The sequence below is a fragment of the Phaseolus vulgaris genome, chromosome 7, assembly GCF_000499845.2.
Source record: "Phaseolus vulgaris cultivar G19833 chromosome 7, P. vulgaris v2.0, whole genome shotgun sequence".
In the NCBI taxonomy this organism is placed as follows: Eukaryota; Viridiplantae; Streptophyta; class Magnoliopsida; order Fabales; family Fabaceae; genus Phaseolus; species Phaseolus vulgaris.
This window is the reverse complement of record NC_023753.2, coordinates 30,787,109-30,811,090: the sequence shown is the minus strand read 5'-3', so window position 1 is coordinate 30,811,090 and position 23,982 is coordinate 30,787,109. Positions and strand designations below refer to the sequence as shown.

The window sequence follows — 23,982 nt, the reverse complement described above, 5'->3', positions numbered from 1 at the left end:
AAATCTAGCATAATTCCTCATACGCCATATCATCCATATAGAAAAGGTTGTCACAGCAAGCTTAATCAATTTAACCAAAGGACTACCATCACTCTTAATAAAAGAAAGAAGATCATCCTTATTAGAGAAATGAGAAGTAAGAAAAATCTGTCGAACCCAACTCCAAATATGTAATGCATTAGAAAATTCAAAAAATAGATGTTGAATAGATTCTTCATGCTTTTCACAAAGCGTACACATAGAACATATATGCAAACCCTTATTCTGAATATGCAGATCTATAGGAAGTCTCCCATGAAAAATTTTCCAGAGTACTAAAGTTTTGGAAGGTGGAATAGATGAAGACCAAATGAACTTACCCCAACCACCTGGAACTCCTGGTTCCAAGAAAAAAGTCCTAGCCGATTTAAGAGTGAAACGACCAGACTCATCTAGAATCCAATTAGGAATATCTTGTTCCTCTATAACCATGATATGATTAAAAAAATGCGGCATCTGCTGTAAAGATAAAGGAATATTCCAATCATAACCTGACCAAAATTGAGAGACTGTATCCGGAATGTTAGCCCCATCAGATAACCCTGCAATATTTGCTAAAGAAGTAGTAGAACACCATTTATCATTCCAGAAATTAATAAAAGAACCTGTACCAACAGTCCAAGAAGTATAATCAAGTATGATAGAATAAAATTGTTTAATTCCAAGCCAAAGAGAGGAGGATCTATAAACCATTCTAAACTCGTATTTTGATTTAAGAACTCTGGCTTTCAAGAGTAAAGACCAAGGTTTGTTGCTATAAGCGAAGTTCCAAGCAAGCTTAAGAAGATATGAATTATTTTCATGATGAAGATTAATAATATTCAAGCCTCCATCCTCAAGAGGTGAACAAATTTTCGCCCAATTAACAGTAGCGATACCTTTTTTCATAATATCACCAGTCCAAATAAAATTCCGGCACCAACTTGCTTAATAAGAGAAACTGGCCATTTATACATATTAAAACTATAAGCTAGAAATCCAGTAATCACTGTATTGACCAGCTGGATCCGACCCATCATGCTAAGAGATTTACCTTTCCAAGATGCTAGCTTCAATTTGACTTTATCAGCCAAAGGTTGAAGAAATCGACACTTTGGAGCACCAACAAAGATAGGCACTCCTAAATAATTGAAAGGCAAACAACCATGACTACAAGAAAGATTATTTTGAATTTTGGTGACAAATCTTGGAGAATTATCCATGGTGAAGAAACTAATTTTAGAGTTATTAATATATTGACCAGAAAAATCACCATATGTTTTAAGAAAAGTACTCAAATTTCGAAGAGACTTAATATCCCCCCTACAGAAAATAAAAATGTCATCAGCATACAAAATATGAGAGGGAGTGAGATAACCTTTCGGACTAGCCATATTTAAAATCTTCTTATCATTCACAAGTTTAGAAATACCTCTACTAAGAACTTCCTCTGCAAGACAAAAAAGTAAAGGAGACAATGGATCACCTTGTCTTACACCTCGACTGCAGGGAAAAAAACCCACCAAACTACCACTTATTCTGATAGAAAGCATAGCTGAACGGAGAATTGTACTAATCCAACTGACAAACGAGGGGTGAAAACCAAAGCGTTTCAAAACTAATAATAAGAACTTCCAACTCAGAGTGTCAAAAGTTTTATGAATATCAACTTTGTAAGCCACATTACCTCCTCTAACCTTTTTAGAAAGCATATTAATAGCCTCAGAAGCAATACCAATGCAATCCTGAATCTGTCTACCCTGCACAAACCCATATTGATTAGGAGAAATGATTCTAGCAGCCACAAGAGCAAGCCTATCCGCCAGTATCTTGGAAATAATTTTAAATTTGAAATTAGCAACAGCAATTGGCCTGTAATCTTTAATGGAATCAGCACCCTGAATCTTAGGAATAAGAGATACCACATTACTGTTCATTCCAGGGACATCTTTATTTATTTATTATGATTTTGTTGTAATTATACGCCTAGGTTTTTCTGATTTTCACACTGGGATTGGTCTCCCCTTAGCTTCAGTCAGAGTCAGAATGACACAGAAAGTAACGTTGAAATTAGAAAATAAATTAAAATTTATTTTTAAATTATAATTCTTCGTGGTAATACATTGATGTATCTGTATGTTTAAGGTAGTTGGATATAAAATTGCATTTTTTTGTCCGAGTATGTGAAATAAATAAAATTATACATATTCATTCTCATCGTAATGTTCAATTTAAAATGTTCAATATTAGTCAATTCAATCTCTAGATATGGATTCAAATAATATGCATGTTTATGATTCCTGTTCACATAATTCAATCTTTATTCAAGTTGAATCTAAGCGGAGATAATTACTATTGTGTATACTATAATTTTTTTAGAGTGGTCACTTCTATCATAGAGCAAGCAAGAAAACAAAGAATTATGCAAACTAAATAATAGAGTTGTAAACCCTGATAAAACTCAATGTTTTTGTTTTAATTGCTATCTTAAAAACAATCTTGAAGCTAAAACGTGCGTAGCAAAATGGGTAAGAAAATTCGTATGTAGCAAAAGGTTGTACAACAAACAACAGAGATAGCTTTCAAATTCCTATGGGTGACTATCACCAAAGCTTATTCTGGCTGATGGTGTATTGTAGTAAGTCTTCATCTCTATGCTATTTTTGCCTTAAACCTTGTCTTTGCTTTAGATGGTTGGGAAAGGTATGTTTAGTGCTTGCAGGGAACATGAAAACGAGTAAAGGAAAGCATAAAATCAGAAGAGGTTGCAACAGTTTTGGAGGTCCTTGACGCTTGAGGATGTGTAACAGCAGACACCAATGTGCTCAAAGTGGAGGGCATCACAACAGAGTCTCAACACTCAGGTGGTATGCAGAAGAAGGATAGATAGCAAAACATGCATATGCTTTGTTTCTGCATCAAATGCTTATAATGACAGAGATAGAATGGCAACAGAACCATAAAAGGAATAACTTCGGCTTTTGAAGTTAAGAAGAAGCAATATAATTGCTGGTAAGGAAAGTTGAACCATGGGATCTTTGCTGGAGCACTCTCAATCATCGTACACATAAGACTTTTTTCTGATACATAATTGTAGTGATGTTTTTGAATTGCTAACACTCTCTTCTTCTAGGACAACACTTCAAGAGTAGGAAGTTGCATTTGTGTATTTGGTTATCACTGTAATTACAGGTTCTATGTATAAGGTTATAAATGAGTTAGGTGGTAGTGATTTGTAAGGTCTTTTTTTTATGATGATTTAGATAAGCCTTTAACCTTTCTATATATGCGTTGGAGTATGCTCAATATATTTTTATTTTTCAAAATCAATTCCACGTACATTCTTACGTATATAACTTTCATCACTTTGACTTGCCATTGATGAATAGCCTTTATGCTCAATCCAATTTTTGATTAATTTATTCAATAAAAAAGTAATGGAAATGAAAGTTAAAATAAATTGTTATTTATCAAAAATATGTATTCAATTTTGCTTCTTCTCTGCTTTCCAACCAAATATATAATCATTTACATTTTCTGTTCATTTACTTTCTCATTTAACTTCGATCAAACGATTTCATTTTTCCCTCATTTTTTACGCATTCATTTTCTCTTCCACCTTTTCAATTTCTTTCATTGTGACCAACAAAGGCTAAGGGCTATGTTATAAAATTCTTTTCATTTAATGATGATTTTTTCAAATCATAAATATTTTAGAAATATTTATATACATTACTTAGAAATTAAATAATGTTACAATTAGTTTGAATATAATTTAATGATTTTTTTTTTAATTATTTATCATACTAAATAAATCAAACGATATAATATTATATATTTTTTCATTATCTCATGAGATAAATACAATACTCTTACAATATTAAAACTTTTTTTCTAGTTAAAAAAACATTTTTTTTTTTACTTTTACCAGAGTAAAATGTCGTTAATAATGAATCATTATTGGAATGGCCTTTTAAATAATTATTCTAAAATTTTAAAAAATTATGTCTTAAATTTTGTAATTAGCTGATAAAATAAAATTAATTTACTCAAATTCTTTTAATAAAAAATAAATATTCTAAAAAATTCAGATTGATGGAAAACTAAAATACTTTTATATATCAAACACTCAACTTAATCTCTAATGTATAGAACTATTATAGTGGTTTATTTTGTGGTTGATTTTGTAATATAATTCTACACACCAGGCCTAACAGAGAATTTGAAAACAGTGAGGTGCATTCGAATTCTGAAACCTAAGCAATAACTAGAAACAAGATTACTTCATTTGATGCGTGAAATGGGGTATATGTTCCTTTATTTTCGAGGCTTAACGAGGAATTTTTTGCATGAATTTAGGTAGTGATGGTTTAAAATGCAGAAGTGAAAAGAAGATTGAAGTGGACACGTCACAGGGAAGTGAATGAGTTGTGATGGCAATATTAAGCAAAGCAAAACCTTCTTAGTTGAATTATTGTTACGTATGATCCCAAAGATTTCACCAGAATGTAGCAACGCCCTTGAATAAAGGCGAAGATGCAACATATTGTACTAAATATTGCTCCTAAAATGTTGGTGCTGACAGTTACAAATGGATGGTGGAATCTCAAAGCCCCACCCAAAACCTGCCAATATTAGAACACTCTATCCTCTCCCTTTTCCCTATCGCACTCCACCAACAATTCATTAATTTATCCGCCATAATCCGTTTTCCCTTCACGGCGAGGACACGCAGGGTGCTTCCCCCTTGCTGCCTCCGCCGTCACAACATCAATTTTAAGTCCTTCATAACCACCCTTTGCCTTCCAACTATGCGCGAGGCAAAGCAGAAGGAGCATTATCATCATCATGATATGACGGCCTTTTCCTCCTCTTCTTCTTCTTCTTCTTCTTCATCGCCCAGCGAGTCAGACGAGGAGTTGCAACACATGTTGTTGGCACCGCCGTTGTGGTCGAACAATAAGAAGTTGTCGAAGCAGTTATCTATGTGCGAGAAGCCAAGAGACATTGCATGGGAAAGAAGGCGAATGCAGGAGCGGAGGAGAAGTTCGACGGTATGTGATGATTTGACGGACGAGGATCTGCATGAGCTTAAAGGGTGTATAGAACTAGGGTTCGGATTCAACGAGGAAGATGGCCAGAGACTGTGTAACACCTTGCCTGCACTCGACCTTTATTTCGCTGTCAACCGCAGGTTGTCTCCCAGCCCTGTCTCCACCCCTCAGAGCCGTGCCTCTTCCCTCGGAGGTCGTTCTTCGTCGTTTGGAAGCCCTAGAAGTGACGCTGACTCTTGGAAGATTTGTAGCCCAGGTCTCTTTATCTTCTTCATTCAATCCTCTTATAAACTTTTTCTTATATCAAATATGCATGTAGTTTCTCAGTTACTTTTCATTCTTATACTCTTTCTTAACTTACATGTTCTGCAATGTTAATTGGCATAATAATGATTTGGTAATTTGAAGGCATGGTAAAAGTAAAAGTATTTTTTGCAGGGGATGACCCTGAACACGTGAAGACCAAGTTAAGGCATTGGGCTCAAGCCGTAGCCTGTTCTGTGATGCAATCTTCTTGAGAAAATAATTTGTGGGATGTTCTATATACAGTGAGGGGACGAAAGAAAAGCAGAAAACATAGAAAAAAGGAAGAAACTGGGAGAAAAGAAAGAGTATGCTTAAAGTTTGATATGATTAATCTTTGAGAAGGGATTTTTTGTTGCAGACTAAGAAATTGAGTTTGTTGGATTGAATTTGGAAGTTGGTTAGAGCAGAAAATTGTCTTGACGTATTCTCTTCTTGCTGTTCTAATCCCAAACTGTCTCTGGCAGGGCGTATAAGAATTGGTATAGCTACTTTTGGGTGGCAATGGTAAAAAATACAATAACAATAGCAAACTGGGTTTAGGATAAGACCTCTCCTTAACATGCACTGTCAAGACACTCAAGAGATTTCACACCAATCATGAGTATATATGTATTAAGTAGATTATCAGTTATGCCCTTCCTTAGCTTAGGACATCCTTTGATTTGTTGTGACTTGATTGTAAAACATACACTTGCAAAATGTAATTGTTGATTATGCCATATTGCTTTTCTTTCCCTTCTCACTATCCTTTTCTTTTATTTTCTGGATTCTTGCTAGTAAAAACAAAAATTGCCCTATTATTTTTTATTTGAAATACAAATATATTCATACATGACTAATTCTTTTACAAAGAAGGAAAGAAATGTTTATTATTTACCTGTCAAAATATTTATTAAATGTAAAAATCAAAACAAAGAAATTTTTTCTCTTGAAACTTTTAATGTAAAAATATTCATATATTTTCTTCTCTACTACTAATAACATAGAAGAAATTATAATTTTATAAATTTTTAAATAAAATATAAATAAACTAAGAGTGTTTTAATAATTTAAAGCATAGATAAACAAGTATATATATCAACATGATAAATATCTTTATGCCCATTCATGTATTTTATTTGAGAAGTTAGGTACTTATATCATACACAATAAATTTAGGTATTTCATGCTAACATCAAGACAAAATTTAGGTATTTTTGAATATGAAATTTTTGGATTGTACTATCATAATACATATATTATAATAAGTGGGTGTTACGAATTTTATAATTCGGTATGCACGAAAAAAAGGGAAAAAAATTAGTAACAGGAAATTCCAACATATTCATAAGGGTAAGGTTGAAATTAAAAAAATATATGAAGGTGTAAGGAGAGGTATGGAGGTGTAAGAAGAATTTATCCTTCCTCAACTTTAGAAGTAATAGCCCAAAAGATATCTCCACTATGAAAGTAGGATCACAATCTTTTGTTTCTCTCACTCTATGAGGATAACAATGAATCTCACCCAACTAAGATGAAATACAATGTCTTTCTAGCCATTCACTAGACTTTCTAATCTCACACTATGCTGAATATCAATTCTCTCATTTACTCACTATGTTGTTCTTCTCACGTGCTTGTCTTTGTCTTCCTCACAAATACTCTTTTATATAGATAAGAACAAAAATATTTATTCATAAAGAGATAATGCACAATTAATGTTTGTCACATTTTCAAGATACTTTGAAAAAACTATCTTCAACTATTTAGACCGAACTTCATAGTCTTCAAGAGTTAAGATATAATTTCAAGATTTTGGAATGGTCATCACTGAATATATTCAGTGGATTATTTATCAAGATTCCTAACAAACATCCTCTTTCCTGATTTAATTAAGGGATATCATTAATCCAAGTCCTAAAAAATAGTCGATTAACTTTTTAACTAAAATTGTCTTGGTCAACATGTCAGACCAGTTGTCCTTTATATGAATATTCTCTAGCTACAACTTAACATATTCAATGATAACAATAATCAATGTACTTTGTCCAAAAATGAAATGTAGGATTCTTAATTAAGTGGATTGCACTTTGGTTTTCATGGTGAAGAACATTTGAGCATGACCCAATTAATGGTTTTTTAGATATTTTACCTCTTTCCTAGCTTCAAATGTGGCAATGTGCTCTGCTTTAGTTATTGATAAAGCAACACACCTTTGGAGTTTGGATTTCCAAGAGTAGTTAGATACCCTGATGTGGATTTTCTAAAATCTACATTTCCAACCATGTTTGCATTTGTATATCCTACCAACACAAGATCTTTATTACCAAAACATAAACATATTTTGGTAGTTCTCCTAAAATATCTCAATATCCACTTCACTACATTTCAGTACTCTTTGACAAGATTGGACAAGAACCAACTCAGAACAACAACTACATGGACAATATCTCGTCTTGTGCAAATCATGACTTACATTAGAGTTCATATCACAAAAGAATAAGACACTATGCTCATTTCTTTCTTTTCTTCTTCATTGTTGGACATTGCATTGTGCTTAGCTTGAAATGTTCAAAAAGTGGAACACTAACACATTTTGCCTTATCCATGTTGAATCTCTTGAGAAATTTCTCAATGCACTTCTCTAGTGATATCCATATCAACTTCTTGAAATGATCACTGGTCACCTACTCTTTTTCAGGACCTAAGTCTTTGATGGCAAAAGATTTGCTTAAAAAGTTATTCAAACCAACAATTTTGATTTTATTTTGTCCAATGATCAACACATCATCGACATATAATAGTAGGATAATAAAGTTCTCATGTTCATACATATTGATGAACACACAATGGTCACCAATTATCTTCTTGAAATTGTGCTTAGTCATGAAGGATTCAAACTTCTTATACCAATGTATGAGTGTTTGCTTTATACCATACAAACTTTTTTTCATACGACACATTAAGTGTTCCTTGCCTAGTTCTTCATAGCCTATTGACTACTCCATATAAATTTCTTCTTTTATGCCTCCATGTAAGAAAGTTGTTTTAACACCAAGTTGTTCAACTTTTAAGTCTAAATTAGCTGCTAGACCTATTTAAGAGAACCAACATGTTAAAGAGACTAACTCAATTAACAAGTGTCGACTAACTTAATTGTAATTTATCTATGAATTTTCTTAACAATAAAAAATCAACGTACATAAAATAATTTTTAAAACAAGTTTTATCGAAGTCATTCTCTTTCGATTTTAATGTAGTTATTTGAATTTAATATCCATAATTAGACGCGTAAAATAAGTAAATTTTAGTTATTCATAATAAAACCAATGAATGATATTTAAAAAATGACACGTGTATATTATTTTTTTATTATGATTTGATCAGTAGCAAGTTTAGTAACTTCAAAAAATTGAATCTATGATATCTACGGCTCTTACATGAATAAATTAAACTGATGTTTGATATGTCGCATTAAATTAACTTTTAATGCTCATTTTCAACTTAAGTTTTAGCAAAAAGAGTTTATAATCTGAGTTTTAACACTACTTTTTGAAATTTAATAGATATGCAGTAAAAGATGGTGGAAATGTCATCCTAAGGTGTTAGTTTTTAATAGGATTCTTCAAAATTTCTTTGGAGGAGCATTACCTTTCAAGTACCACGATATTGGAACTTGTGTTGTGTACATGAGGCCAGAGTTTATTATTAGTTCCAGAAAGAAATGTAAAACTTTTATTTTAAAATCAGTTATACCACAAAATAAAACTTCGGCACAAAGAAATTTTAAAAAATTGCGTTAATACTAATAAATAACGTATATATATATATATAAAAATTGGAGGGTGTCATAGTTTTGTTAATTAATATTATCATTATTAATAAAAATAAGTAATGATGAAATACTATTTATTATTATTTTACTTTATTTTTGTTGCATTTCTTTCACTCTATATTTTTCATTATTTTTATTTTCATTCTGTAAAAAAAATTAAAATGTGTGCTTTGTGCTGGTGGGCGTTAATTTTTATTCTGCATTTTTTTAATTTATTTTGCTCAAATAATATAGTAATAAAGTGGAAAATAAGATATTATTTTGTGGAAAGTGAAATGGGGAGAAAGCAAAAGAAAAGGAAATCAAAGGGCTTAAAGAGAGGGAAAAGGAAATAAAAAAAACTCAAATCAATTCCCAATTAAATCGTATATACAGACATGCCACACTTCCAGATCTAATCTACACTCACAAATGTCCAACATTTCCACCGCCGGCTACGGCACCCTCGCCGGCGCCACCGCTACCACTCCACCGACCACCACCTCCCTCGTCACACCCCCGCCATGGCGCGAGTTCCTGGACTTCTCAGCCCTCTCTCGCCCCTCCTCCTACGACGATGCCATGATCCGACTCCGAAGAAACCTCAGCTACTTCCGCTACAACTACGCCGCCGTAACACTTCTCATCGTGTTCCTCAGCCTGCTCTGGCATCCCATCTCCATGATCGTCTTCCTCCTCGTCCTTGTTGCCTGGTTCTACTTCTACTTCTCTCGCCACGGCCCCATCGTCGTGTTCAACCAAACCCTCGACGACCGAACCGTGCTCTGCGTTTTGGCCGTTATCACTGTAATCGCGCTCGTCTCCACTCACGTTGGCCTCAACGTCTTGCTGTCGTTGATCGTCGCCGTGGTGTTCGTTGGCCTGCACGCTGCGTTTAGGGTTACTGAAGATTTGTTTCTTGACGAGGAAAGTAGATTGCTTTCCGTAGTGGGAACTCAGCCTCTCAGAACTAATTATACCCCCATTTGATTAAATCCAATTCCGCCACCACCATCGGTTTTTTGAGTTTTTTTTTTCTTTCAAAGTTTGAGAAGCATAAATGTGCAATTGAGAAGGCAGGGCTCAAATTTCGAAACCAGGTCCTTGGTTTTGAAGACTGCTCCGAATTGCATGTATGTTGATTTCCAGAGAGGGGATGGGTTTGTTACTGTGTTTGTGGGGAGGCATTGATCAGCATTGAGTATTGGAATTAGGTGTTGTTTTTATCGATTTCTGTCATAGAGGCACGAGGATTTTCCGAGGAACAAGATTCGATCACCGTGGAGCTATTTTGCTTATTTATCAGTGTTCCTTGTTTAGATTCTATTTGATAAGTTTGGGTCTATTTCTGCATAACCCCATTTTTTTTCCATCGCAAATCTGTAGTCTAGTTAAGGCGTCTTACTGATGACGGTTCTGTTTCTGTTGGCTGCTGTGTTACTCGTGGTAATTTTGACCATTTGCTCAACCTTAAACTGAATGTTGTGTATTTTGTTTGTAGTCTTCGAATTGTTCGTTTTCTCAAGTCTTTTACAGGGGCCCTATCATATTTTATTTTGGCTTGCTCTTTATTTTGTCAATTTTCTGTAACAATTTTTTGGGGGGTTTCTCTTGATTCTTTAAGCTAAAAGAAAGAAGAAGTCTAGTTCTGAATGTTGGTGGGAATAAGGTAAAGCACACTGAAATGGTGAAAGAGGGGATTTTGGGAAGAAAGGTATTGCAAGATTGTAGTGAAGCGTGGGTGAATATTATATGCAATGATGAGCAGCCCCCATGTCTGGCTTGAATTAGTAACCAGCTTTTGCTCCCTCTGGTTTTTATAATGTTTATGTGTGGAGAGAGGATGAATGCAATCATGAATGCTGGTGTGACAATGTCATTTGTCTTGAATATTTTAATTTTTGGTGATTTCCAAATATGATTCTTGATTTGTATGCCACTATTATTAAAATGAGAGTAATTTTATTGTTGATGTTTAGTTGTTTTGGAGGATGCTAGTCATGAAGCTTATTCTTTGGACGACATGCAAGATGTCTCCCCATTGTTTATGGCCCTGTCCATTTTGATGGTTATTAACGTGTACAGGAACTAAGAAGCCATAAGGTATGAAATATTGGAGGTGTGTTTTGAAAGTTGCATCAATAATTTTCAAGAAAAAAACCCAAATATTTTAACTTTTTTCTATTGCAAAGTACAAGTCGATTTCTAAAGAATGTATTAATTGTATTTAATCTAGAATTGAAAAACATAAATTAAATAAAAAAAATCAATTTACAAATTCAATACCCAAATAATTCTCTTATAAGTTTTGACAATTAAGCAATTTCAATTCAATTAATCAATTAAATGAGTTATAAGAACCAAAGTAACATCCAATATAATTTGTAGCTAATTATTCTAAATTCTAAACTCTAAATTCAATCTGATTTGTTTTGATTGTCAAGATTAGTTCTCCATTAATGAAAAAATTGAAAACGAAGTTGAGAGAAGAAGACAAAAAGTCAAAGCAAAAATTGAAAAGAAGAAGAAGAAGAAAGGACACGAAGATATAATTTCTAAAATTGAAAATTACACAAAATAAGTTTAGTATATATATGTGATTAAATTTCAAAAATCATAGAAAATAATAAAAAAATCCAAATATAATAAATTATATATTCATTTGAAGTCCTAAAAATATAAAATCCAAAAACAATAGCTACATAGACATTGACAATGAACTGAGGTGAGATGAACCGAAAATAAAAAAAATTAAAACAAATATATTGAACTTAATTTATTATTATTAAAAGAAAATGAACTAAAACTTAAAAAATTAAAACAGAGAATAATTTTAATGTATAAAAAATTATAAATGTGTGTAAAAAATCTGTGATGAATAACTTATTTTATGTCATTTAAAGTTTTTTGTCTGCTAGATCTACTCTTAATTTAAAATGTAGGGCTTCCCTTTTCAAATTCTCATATATTTGGAGAATACATTTCATGGTGTGGCATTAATGGTGACTTTGTAATTCATGTAAACTTTGTGAATTGTGGACGACTGCTTTTCTATACCTCATGACATATTAGAAGTCACAATTTGAGACGGTAACGAACATTGTTAGTTTAAATGAAAATACTATATTTACAAAAAATATTTGCATTAATATTCACTATTTGGATCAAGTAGTTTGGGTGGAAGTGTGGGAAAGTATATTTACATGAACAATGAAAATCATGTTTTTCCTGTATACAAAGATTATCGTGAAAAGATATGTCAACATTGATGATTTTCTCAATTTATCCTAGGTTTTGTTTTGACATGCCGAAAACAAAAAAAAAATAAACAGGACAAAGAAAAATAAAATAAAAATAAATATAAAATCGTATTACAAAACAAAAATATTAAGTATATTTATAATAAAAATAAAATTATTATATATAATTATAATAAAATATATAATCGATTATGTATATAAATTTTATAACATAATCGATTATATTAAATATTTGATACATTCCCAAAATACTGTGTCTACTAGAATCATTTCTCCAAATTAATATGAGTTTGTGTCGGGTAGACAAATTCGTGATTGTATTGGTATTACTTCTGAAGTTATTAACATGTTTTCTAAAAATGTTAGAGGAGGTAATGTGGCTTACAGATTATATATTCATAAAGCATTTGACACTTTGAGTTGGAAGTTCTTATTGTTAGTTTTGACACACTTTGGTTTTCATTCCTTTTTTGTCAATTGGATTAGTACAATCCTTCGTTCAACTATGTTTTGTATCAGGATAAATGACAGTATGGTGAAATTTTTTTTTCCTTGTAGTAGAGGTGTGAGACAAGGTAATCATTTATCTCCCTTGCTTTTTTGCCTCGCATAGGAGGTTCTAAGTAGAGACATCTCTAAGCTTGTGAATGATAAGAAGATTCCGCATATGGCTAGTCCTATCGGTTACATCACTCCCTCTCATATTTTATACACTAATGACATCTTTGTTTTCTAAGGGCAGATAATAAGTCTCTTAGAAATTTGAGTATCTTTCTTAAAACATATGGTGATTTTTCTGATCAATGTGTTAATAATTCTAAAAGTAATTTTTTCACCATGGATACTTCTGTAAGATTTGTTACCAAAGTTCAACGTCTTCTTTCTTGCAGTCATGGGGCATTACCTTTTAATTATTTAGGGGTGCCTATCTTTGTTGGTGCTCCAAAGTGTCAAGTAAAGTCAAATTGAAGCTAGCATCTTGGAAAGAGAAATCTCTTAGCATGATGGGTTAAATCCAGTTGGTTAATACGGTCATTACTGGCTTTCTAGCTTATACTTTTAACATATATAAATGGTCGGTTTCTATTCTTAAGCACGTTGAGCAGTGGAACATAAATTTTATTTGTACGGGTGATATTATGAAAAAAAAGACAATTATAGTTAATTGGGTTAAGATTTGTTTTCCTCTTGAAAATAGAGGATTAAAGATTATTAATCTCCATCATAAAAATAATGTGTATCTTCTTAAGCTTACTTGAAATTTTGCTTATAGTAACAAGTCTTGGTCTCTATCAAAGTACCAAGTTAGAATGGTTTGTAGATCCTCCTTTATTTGGACTCTAAAATCGGATATACTTTCTCAATTTAGACTAATAGTGATTGGAGTATTCCCTTCATTATGGAAAATGGTTCATTTTTTTGAAATCTTATAATTAGACAGGGATGAGATATTCCTAATTGGATATTAAAACTCTTTCTTTTTTGAAATTATATATTATTATTTTTATTTGATAACCATCTGTAAATAAACATGTTCAATTACCTTGGCGAATTTCAATCCAAACTAAAACTAATAGATATTTAAAACCTGTAAGTTTTTTTTATTGTACTAAAAATTAAAAAGGAATAATAAAATAAAATAACAAATATTTTTATGCAAAATCAGAAACTTAACGAAAAACATTTTGAAATTTGCAAAGATAAAAGGGTCGAGTTATGTAATTGCAACGACAACTGTAACCATAACTGCAACAACAACTGTAACCAGTAAACGATGCAGTTTGAAATAACATTTTTTTTCTGTTAATACTCCTCCCTAGAGGAAATTTGTTCAGTAAAATGTTTTCGATATCTTAGAAATTTTAAAGATAAGTTTTGGTCTCTCTTAATATTGTATTCCTTCCAAGTCTTTCTAATTTTAAAATGCACCACTTTTAGTTGACAAAATATTTTAGATAACCCTTTAGAAAAGAAATAAAAGTATTTGAAATAATGGTTTAGAATACTAAAAGCACTGTTTTTCAAAAACAGTTTAGAGAAACTAAAATCAAACTTCAATTTTTCTTAAAGAGATTAAAAATTTACTTCATCTTTGATTACTCGAGCTTGACTACAAAAACTTAATACAACTATACTTAGAACTTAATCTCAAAACTATTAGTTAAACTAAGACAACCTTGGACAATAAGAGGCACACCCCACCCTGAGGATAAATTAAGGGAACATGAAATGCAAGAAGCCAAAGAAAGCAGAAACCTAGGGCCAACGATTGAAAGAAGTTCAAGCAAGACAACAAACATTCTAAAATTGAAAGAGACAAAATGAGTCAAATTCCAGAGGTCCAACAGGTCATATTAACAAAAAAGTAACAAGTACATATCTATCAACAAGAACTCACTAATCCTCCTCAAGATTGATTGAGTCATTGAACTTTGCATACAAGATTTTCTTCAGTTCAGCCATCTGAGCAACTATAGATGCTTTCTCCTCTTCAAGTTTTTCTAATTTTTGAGTTGTCACCTCTTTCACCTGTTCAATCCTGTTCTCAACTTCATCCTTTGGCACATGAGCAAACACTTCCCCTATTTGAAACCGAACCACCTCTTCATCTGTGAGAATCAACTCATTGCTTGCATCCTCCAAATTATCATTTGTTTCCTGTAAAAAATACCTTGTTGTATTTGCATCATATGAAAAACAAAAGCCATAATAAATTTACCAAGGCAAAATGCTTGGATGGCAGTGTAATTAAATCCATAGCAGGACAAGCAGAACAGACACTTCACCAACAAGACAACAACTAAATTTCATTATTTCTTTGTGCGTTTGTCTAAATATATTGAAACAGAGTAAAGCAGATGAATTAATAAAACCAAAATCTAAACCTTTTGTGCCTGTGTTGAGGATATTACTTGAGAAGGTTACTCAATCAAAATTAGAACTAGTTAGTCCACATACATAATTTAGGAGGATATAATCATGTAATTGTCTTCTCTCTTTCCTCTGATTTAGTTTAGAATTGAAACACAATTTTCTTAACTTCGCACAGTATGTATGTGTTCTTCTTAGTTCGCTGCTAAAGAGTGTAGGCAAGATTTTTTACATGAATATCCTGATCCAATTCACAGGGATCCAGGAAAACTTTTGATATTGATGCAAAGAAATTATTCACTTACATCCAGTCTCTACAAAAGACATCCACCACGGATAGATAGATATATTGATATTGTTCTTGACCAATGAAAACCTAAAAAATATCAGGATTTACATACAGTAATTCAAGACTACTTTTGGATTACCCTTTTTCCACTTTCAATTTACATGAATCCCAGTAAACTCAATCTGGTGATGTTCTCAGTTTGCAAAATGAAATTCATTACATTAACTCTTGGAGCTCGTCCTAAATTCTTAATCTTAAGCATAGATGGATTTCGAGAAATATAAAAATGTGCTGCACATACACTAAACAGAAGGGCAGATAGTGTAGAAATTGACTGCGAATTAAGCAGTTGCACAAAATACCTTGGCGATTTTGATCTCATCTTCAAGTTCATGAAAGCGATTATTCAACCTTCCAAATTTGTTGATGTTCTGTTGGTCCTCCCATGTCACTTCCGTCTCAGATCCTCCCCCCTTTTCGGATTAAAAAAAAGTGATAAGCTTTTACATGAAATCGGAAGAAATAACACAGGGCAGTGCAATCTCAAGAGCTATCAGGGTTTTACATTACCTGCTGCATCTTGTGATTCGAATTCAAATTAGGGTTTCGATGACAACAACTATACCTGGTTTACTAATGACTCTCTCCTTGTTAGGTAATAGGATTTGGTAGACTTAGAATGAAGAGACATGCAAAACGATTCGTTTTCATATTTTATTTTGTTTTAAAATATACTTCATTATACATGAAACAGTACAAAATAATATTTTTATAATTTTCTTTAAAAATAAAGTAAAAAATCAGAAAACACTTTAAGACTAAATTAATTTCGCAGTTTTATAATAAATATTTTAAAACAAACATTTATATTTAAATAAATTATTAATTAAATCATAAATATTTTAATAATACTAGAAAGAACATATGTATTCACATTTTTATTATATTATAATATAAATAATTTTATAATTTTTATAATTTTATAAATTTAATATTTATAATTTTTATGAATAATCAATTAAAAATAATACAATTTTAAATATATATAATTTTATAAAAATAATATTAACAAAATTACATAGCTATGTATTTCATAATTGATCGATTTAAAAACAATAACTAATCAAATTAAAAAAAAGTAATTTATTATAATATATTTTTTTATAACAATAAAAATAATTATAAAAAAAATAATTTGACCTACCAATCCATTCAAGACAACACCACCTATAGTCGAGGTACCAACCCACCTGACTATAAACTTGACACATTCAATTTCTACTTTCACAAACTCATTCGAGTTCAAGAGTGTGAAAACATTTTTTTTAAGGATTTAAAGATTGAGAATAGGAAAGGATTATAAATTACTTTTCTTATTTTTAAAATCATTTTTATGAAATGTCAACAAATTTGTAATATCTTATAATCACACCAAATGCTTTGATATTATAACATTTAGTCATATGATTGCCAAATTAAATTAAATTTAAGAAATAAAAAAATGACATGCAATTAGTTAAGGACAAAGATTGATAAGAAAAATTGTTGACAGACTAAAATTAATTAACAAAATTTTGAGCAATTAAGATATAAATCAAGTTTACAGTTCACCTGAGAAGCCAGATTACACTCAACACAAAAATATCCAGTTATTGTTTAACAAAAAAAAAAACTAAAAACACTAACTGATAAAATTTTAAAATTTCTAAAATTCAAGAAACTAAAAACATATTTTGCTAAACATAAAATAAGTGTTCATGAAATAAATAATTTTTAAAATATCACTTGAGTAAATAAAACGTATGGGAATTGTTTCTTAAAATAAGAGAAAAATAATTTATATTTGTATTTTACTAATTTGTTTTCTTACTATTATTCAGTGTCTCCTAACTAAATCCTTGCTTTCCCATTCCAGAGATAACTTAAATGCATAATATTAAAAACAGTACTACCTTTAAAAAAAACATGGAACTTCAACTCTTTTTTTAAAAATTTATTTTGGTATCAAACAACACTATTTTTTTTCCAATCAAACAACACTACTTTGATTTCATAAATAATCTCATAATAATACTAGGTACGTGGTCGGATAAGACAGGTAAACACTAGCTCTGGTTCCACCATCCAACTTATGATAACCATTTTATGTTGAAAACGTTGAATCTTGGGTTAGAGAATTTTGGAAGAGTACTGGTGAACATTGGAAACATCCACATCCACAATTCATTAAAAAAAAAAGCGTTTTCCAGAGAGCTGGACGGAAAATCTACTGAACTAACAGTGTGAAGAAAGTTGGCATTCAAACAAAAGTATAAAAAATGCAACTAACACAGTTGAAGTGGGCGTAACATTGTTTCTGACTTATAAGTTATAACCACTCTCATTTGATGCTTACAAAGGGGGAAACATGATTTGACAAAAGGGAAATATTAAATGTTAGATGATGGAAAGAATAACAGTAAATGAAACAGAAATAATAAAAATGGTGGCTGCACATACTCAGTCACTAGCAAAACAAAATGGTACAGATTCCTCGCCAAAATGAACAAATCTCTAGGCAGTAATATGTTATCGAAACAGTTGAATAAGGAGGAAAATAATATACATAGTCAAGAGGACAAGGCCTTTCGACAATACGATAAAACCATCACAAAATCTTTGGCTGAGGACCCTACTGATGCTGGTATCCTCTTTGAGGTTGAGGCTGTCCGGAACCATAGATCTACTAAATTATGCAGTTGTAATGATGGGAGCACTGTCTGACCCCGACACATTATTTCCACCTGTGCAAATTACAAACACTAACAATATATAGCACCCAGATTTTGCTTACGTAAAACTTCAATTATTTCTTTTGCTCTGAAAACTAAATTTGTTAATAAGTTCAATCTTATGACAACTGAAGGTTCAATAACATGCAAATCATAAGGCTATTAAAATTCACATAGATCTTCCCATTATAATGTGGTGGTTTATCTATAGCTATATCTGATGCAACTGGACCTTAGGAACAGAGATGCATAGGAGACAACAAAACTTGAGATCAATATATGCGAATTTCAGGTATTGTCCTATTTTCAGTATCTTCAATGTTAATTCAGTTCTTAGTGCCTACTTGGTAACTTTAACCCAAGAAATTTGTTTCCAATAGTTTCACTCTCTCTACATGTGGGTGCATGGACTCGTGTCAGCAGTTGTGTGCATTTGTAATATTTACTGTCTTTTACTATCTAGAAGCATACAAAGCTTAGTAAAATTCTCAGACAGCCCATAAATTCTAGGCTTCATAGTTGTACTCTACTCTTGTAATAGCCTCAGCCAATGCCAACAAGGACAGCGCTGTGCTCTTGGTTTCCTATAATTTCTCTAGACAACCTTATTCAGCAAATAATTTAGGACCACAAACTTTCTGTATAATTACATCCTTAAACCAAAATTAATTAGAAAAAAAGAGAGGAGAGAGAACGTGCGGGAAATTCCTTTTTAGATAGTGATTATAATTTACTAACCTCTGCTTCACTGGAAAGATTAAGTTTCTTCACAAGGTACTTTTGAATAAATGAGACGGGCACAGTACCATCCCTGTGATGAGCTCAGAAACAAAGAATTACATAATCATCACTAATAAATTCTTATCATAAAAAAGGGAATATATTTAAGAAAACTAGGAAAGAAAAAGAAAGGGATAAAACAACAATACAATGAAAGCCAGAAAAGTCAAAGCATTTCAAATTATTCAAAATGGAAGTTAAGTTTTCCTTCCCTAAAACTGTGATTCAGACAATAATCACCAATCTGTGCATCTGCTACCTAGAATAGCACAGCAAAATGAAATTGACATATGACTTATAGCTTGTTTGATTTTGCGTCACAAAAGTGTCACGTTTGATTCCCACAAAAAGCCACAAAAAGGGAGAAGCTAAACAGATTAGCTTTGGATTTCCGAGTCCCTTATGTGTTCCTGTGCGGAGTGAAACCAAACAAGCTGTAAAACAATTATCACTAATTTGCTTATTTTTGAATCTATGGTTGTTCTGAGGAAATGAGTAAGTCTAAAACTAAGTTATAAAATTTGAAACATTAATTTTTTACTATTTGCATCCTGAACTTTCATAGAATACAAGATGGGAGTGTTTGCCTGAACATCTGTCAGTCATATCTTTGATTGCAGTAACATATTTTTTTCTTGGGTTCCAATATAATCCTTAAAGCTTGTGAACTCATGATAGAGCGTATAAAACGCACTTTTTATATCTTATTATTCTCTGTTAGCTTAATTTTGACACCAAAATGAGAAGAAGTTATATTCTATTCAATTCACAGGCCAAAGTCATAGTCCTAGCCAAAGAAAAACTTTAAATTCAAAATAAATAAATAAAATAATTAGACAAACAAAATGGCATGAGATCAGAAGAATTACTTTATTCTTAAATAACATGCTGAGATCTGTGGCAAGGGAACATCTCCTTTCCTGAACAATAAAATCAATTCTTTAATGACCACAGAAGCTCAACATTGTGTAAGTAATATGATTGTTGTATATAAAAAGACTTACTGGTCCTCTGAAGCAACCAATGAAAACCAAATAGGACTGTTTTTTCTATTGCTTTTGCTCCCTGTTGCATTTAGTGGAGCTGGGGATGAGGCAGACATCTCAGATGCTGCAACTCTTTTCTGACCAGCAGGACGCAACCTTCTTCTCTTCACTGGTCCTGAAGGCAAGCTGTTTGCATCCTTGTCGTCCCCAAATAATGTTTTATGTCCAGTATCCTTATTTTTGGATTTTGGAATGTTTAGTTCACTCTGGACAGAAGCAGGTAGGTCTGTTTTGGTTGTAATTTCAGGTATATTTTGTCCACCATGAGGAGTAACTAGGGACTCTAATTTGGCAACAGCAGTTGCTTGTGAATTTGACCTGGAGGACTTTGTTCTGTTGGCAGCTTCAACAAGACAGTTCAGTGGTGTCCAGAGATCAACCTTCCCTTCTGCATGTTCCACACTGTTCTCTTTATCTTCATTAGGCTTATGCTTTTTAGAAGGCTCAGCCATGAAAGAATCCTACAACCATATAAGGAACCAATGATTATACATGACCATGATCACATTGTGCATGACTTACATAACCATGATCACATTGTGCATGACTTACATAACCATTATCACTTAAAACTGAGACTTAATTAATGCCACATAAAAACCAGAAGAAGTCCAAAACACAAATAGAAAACTTAACACCAGTTCCTGTTGCCCCAACAGCCCGCATCTTACTTACATTTTAAAAAAGGTTCACGAATCCAGTAAAATTGAGCTTACCGTATTATCTTCACCATTTGTTTCTTCCTTCTTTATGGATTCTTCAAGAAGAAAACTGCATCCACGTAAAGCAGCAGCCTTTCTTGTACTGGTTTTAGTTCTCTTTCCTGTAAAGCCGGGTTGCATTGAAACTTTGGGGGCACTGACTACCAATGATGAAAGTGATCTTTCCTTCCTTTTAGTTGGCAATGATATTGAAGACAAAGGTTCCTGGGCCTTGATCTTTTTTCTTCTAAACGGGAAAATTTTTGCCCTTATATCTTGCAAATTATGGTCTGGCCTGTATATAATCAATAGGAATCCATGATTATTTTGCAAACTTCCAACAAATTTACTAAACTGCGTTTTTATATAAATCTACAGAAATAATTTATTCATGCAGCCTCTAAGAATAACTCATTCAAATCTAAAATGCTTGAAGATGTGGGAAGACGTCAATCTGAGTTTCATATTGAAGATCTATTATATTAAAATATCAGTCTTCACCAAATGTCACGAGCTGCAAATGAAATTCACATATAAGATTCAATCTCAGTTGAAAATGTTAAGCTATTGGCAGTCTTTAGACTTTAGGATGAAGGGTGTCTTCTACAATATAATAGATACTATTTTTATTATACAGAATTCTGTATCTGAATTCTTTAGGTCAACAGTTAAACAATTATCTGTGACAAAATTCAAGACAGGTGCAACTTATATATATATGTGATTAACATATCTTAAAGTAGGGAAGAGAAAAGTATAGATCCTACTTAAAGAAAGAGAATAAGTTCAGTGATGACAATTTGCAAGACACAGTGAGAGATATTCCAGACCACAACCTTCATTCGCTCACACCAGATAAATAGGTTTTATAATAAGAAAGAAAAAGGTAGAGATTGATCACGAGGAGAAGACGAAACAGAATAGACAAAGTTAACAGATATTAATGCATCCCCAACGAGAAATTCCAGCAGAATGTTAGTTCAGTCCAGTTCAAAAGAAATCATAAATTGCACAAAATGCAATATTAAGTTGCCAAATAAAGACCAACCGACCTGAGCTTTTCCACCGGAAGGCAGCCTAAATCAATGTTGCACACAGGACAGCAATCCATCTCCTCATCCGATAGTTTATCATATATGCACTTCCTGCAAACTGGTGTTCGAGTGATACTTCAGTGAATTGCACAGAAGATCCTTGCAAGAGTCCACAAATGAACTCAAAACATGTGCAAGCAAGAAGACGTAAGTGTGTGATTCAGGAATGTCATAAACATCACACGGTGCTCGAATTACCAAACAAACATATCATGAAAGTCCATCGTATCCTCAAAAAACTTCACAACAGTACGCCACCTCAAAACACAATTAGGACGATTCCATTCCTTACCCGTGAAATCACAGAAATCCAAACAACCAATAAACCACATACAGAAAAGTTAGCCGTGTAAGCCCAGCTATCATGTCAATCTTATTGCTCTACCAAAGCCACAAAACAATTATTTAACGTTCTCTTCACGCTACAGCAGTAATCTAAGACGAAGGTTTCGTAGGAAACCAGATCATCGAAATCACCAATCACAAGTATCAAACAAGCGCATTGAAAACCCAAATCATGAAAATCCAGGCAATTGGATATAAATTAGAGAACAAGAACAAGGATGAGCAAGAACCCAGAGGGATTAAAGAAAGAGCAATGCATTGCAGATTGCGGGGTAGGTAAACTTGAGCAACGTCAAAATCCGGAAAAAAAAATCATGAGCAGCATAGAAATCAAAAGAGCACAGAAATCGAAGGGTAAGAGAGACGAACAGGTGTGAAGGCAGAGAGAGATGGTGGTGGCATCTTTGTATAAGTTATGGCAGAGAGGGCATGTCATGCATGGTCGTAGCGTATTTCTCTTCACTTTCACTACCTGGCTCGACACCATCGCTACGATAACGAATAAATTAATTAACTTTGCATTCCAATCCTGCCAAGTAAATCACAGCACACCACGGTGGTTTTGTCCCTGTTGGATTCGACGTGGAACCGATATGGATCTGGGCAGGGAATTCAAGTGGCGGCTTTTGGGGGCCAAATCCCCAGATGGGGTTCGATTGTTGGCACAAAAACTACGTAAAGATGAACCGGGCACCGTCCAATGTTGTTGTCGTTGTTGGTTTTGGGTGTTGTTGGTGTTAGAGCGAGACAAGGAAAAGAGAGCATGAAGAGAAAGAGAAGGAGAAGCAAAGCAATACACACGCCATACACACACTACTAACAAACCAACGCTTCTTGTGCCGTGTGTGTGCTTGTGTGTCATTCACATATTTGACTTCAAGTCTCCCAGATTATTACTGTTTACTTTGGTAATAACATGTATCACTATTCCTTAACTGTTTATTCCAACCTCCTCCTTTTTTCATTCTATCTTCTCCCCTTCTAGTTACCATTTCCCCCAAAATAGCAAAATATTCTGTTACTAACACCACCCAAACACACATACACAACTTCTTATGTTTTCCCAACTTCTCATATAGCATGTGACTTTCCTCCTCCTATTAAATTACGTAAACAAAATTAAATCTTATGGCTGAATACGAATTAATTAACATTGTAACTAATTTTGTTTTTTCACTCTTGCATTTATCATATGTAGTTCGTATAAATTTGGACGTGTGTAATTAAGGTGTCCTTGATATCTGTGGCAAATAGTGTGTAACTCTACTTAATGGACAGAAGCAGGAATATTAAATATATAGGTTGCCATTTGATAAAAGAAAATATACAGGTTGGGAGGCTTCAGATTTGGTAGAAACATTGATATTTAAGAATCTCTTATGAGAGCTAGATCCTATCTAGGTTTTTGCATCAAATGGTGCAACTTTTCCCAGAATTTATCACAATGGGCAAAACAAATTTTAATTACGTATAATGGGCAAATCAAATTTTACTTAGGGTAAGTTGTGTTTGAGTTGAACAACTTCAAACAAAGAAGTTATGTTTAATTTCCACAATTTCTAATCTTGAATTTTTTTTAAGTGAAATTAAGGTTTAACAACACGACTTTGGTATAGTATGTATCAATGAGAAATTCATACCTCTAAGCATGAGT

At 32.6% G+C, this 23,982-nt stretch overlaps 4 protein-coding genes across 4 annotated transcripts; 2 read left to right on the top strand and 2 right to left on the bottom strand.

Moving 5' to 3' along the window:
- The first annotated feature begins 4,688 nt into the window (after positions 1-4,688).
- LOC137828526 (uncharacterized) lies at positions 4,689-6,098 on the top strand. The gene is made up of 2 exons (XM_068635143.1): positions 4,689-5,328; positions 5,511-6,098. Exons 1-2 carry the CDS (start codon positions 4,830-4,832, stop codon positions 5,588-5,590), a joined length of 579 nt encoding a protein of 192 aa, XP_068491244.1. The 5' UTR covers positions 4,689-4,829; the 3' UTR covers positions 5,591-6,098.
- A 3,403-nt stretch (positions 6,099-9,501) lies between these two features.
- LOC137829926 (PRA1 family protein E) lies at positions 9,502-10,696 on the top strand. Its single transcript, XM_068636949.1, has one exon. The coding sequence runs from the start codon at positions 9,604-9,606 to the stop codon at positions 10,159-10,161; it is 558 nt and encodes a 185-aa protein (XP_068493050.1). The 5' UTR covers positions 9,502-9,603; the 3' UTR covers positions 10,162-10,696.
- Positions 10,697-14,700: 4,004 nt separating this feature from the next.
- LOC137829924 (probable prefoldin subunit 4) lies at positions 14,701-16,301 on the bottom strand. Its single transcript, XM_068636948.1, has 3 exons — positions 16,162-16,301; positions 15,954-16,064; positions 14,701-15,089 (listed from the first exon to the last, which is right to left on the bottom strand). Exons 1-3 carry the CDS (start codon positions 16,168-16,170, stop codon positions 14,829-14,831), a joined length of 381 nt encoding a protein of 126 aa, XP_068493049.1. The 5' UTR covers positions 16,171-16,301; the 3' UTR covers positions 14,701-14,828.
- A 1,629-nt stretch (positions 16,302-17,930) lies between these two features.
- On the bottom strand, positions 17,931-23,375 carry LOC137829923 (E3 ubiquitin protein ligase DRIP2-like). The gene is made up of 7 exons (XM_068636947.1): positions 22,698-23,375; positions 21,942-22,041; positions 20,905-21,184; positions 20,147-20,649; positions 20,012-20,062; positions 19,101-19,173; positions 17,931-18,374 (listed from the first exon to the last, which is right to left on the bottom strand). Exons 1-7 carry the CDS (start codon positions 22,813-22,815, stop codon positions 18,201-18,203), a joined length of 1,299 nt encoding a protein of 432 aa, XP_068493048.1. The 5' UTR covers positions 22,816-23,375; the 3' UTR covers positions 17,931-18,200.
- Between the last annotated feature and the right edge of the window lie 607 nt (positions 23,376-23,982).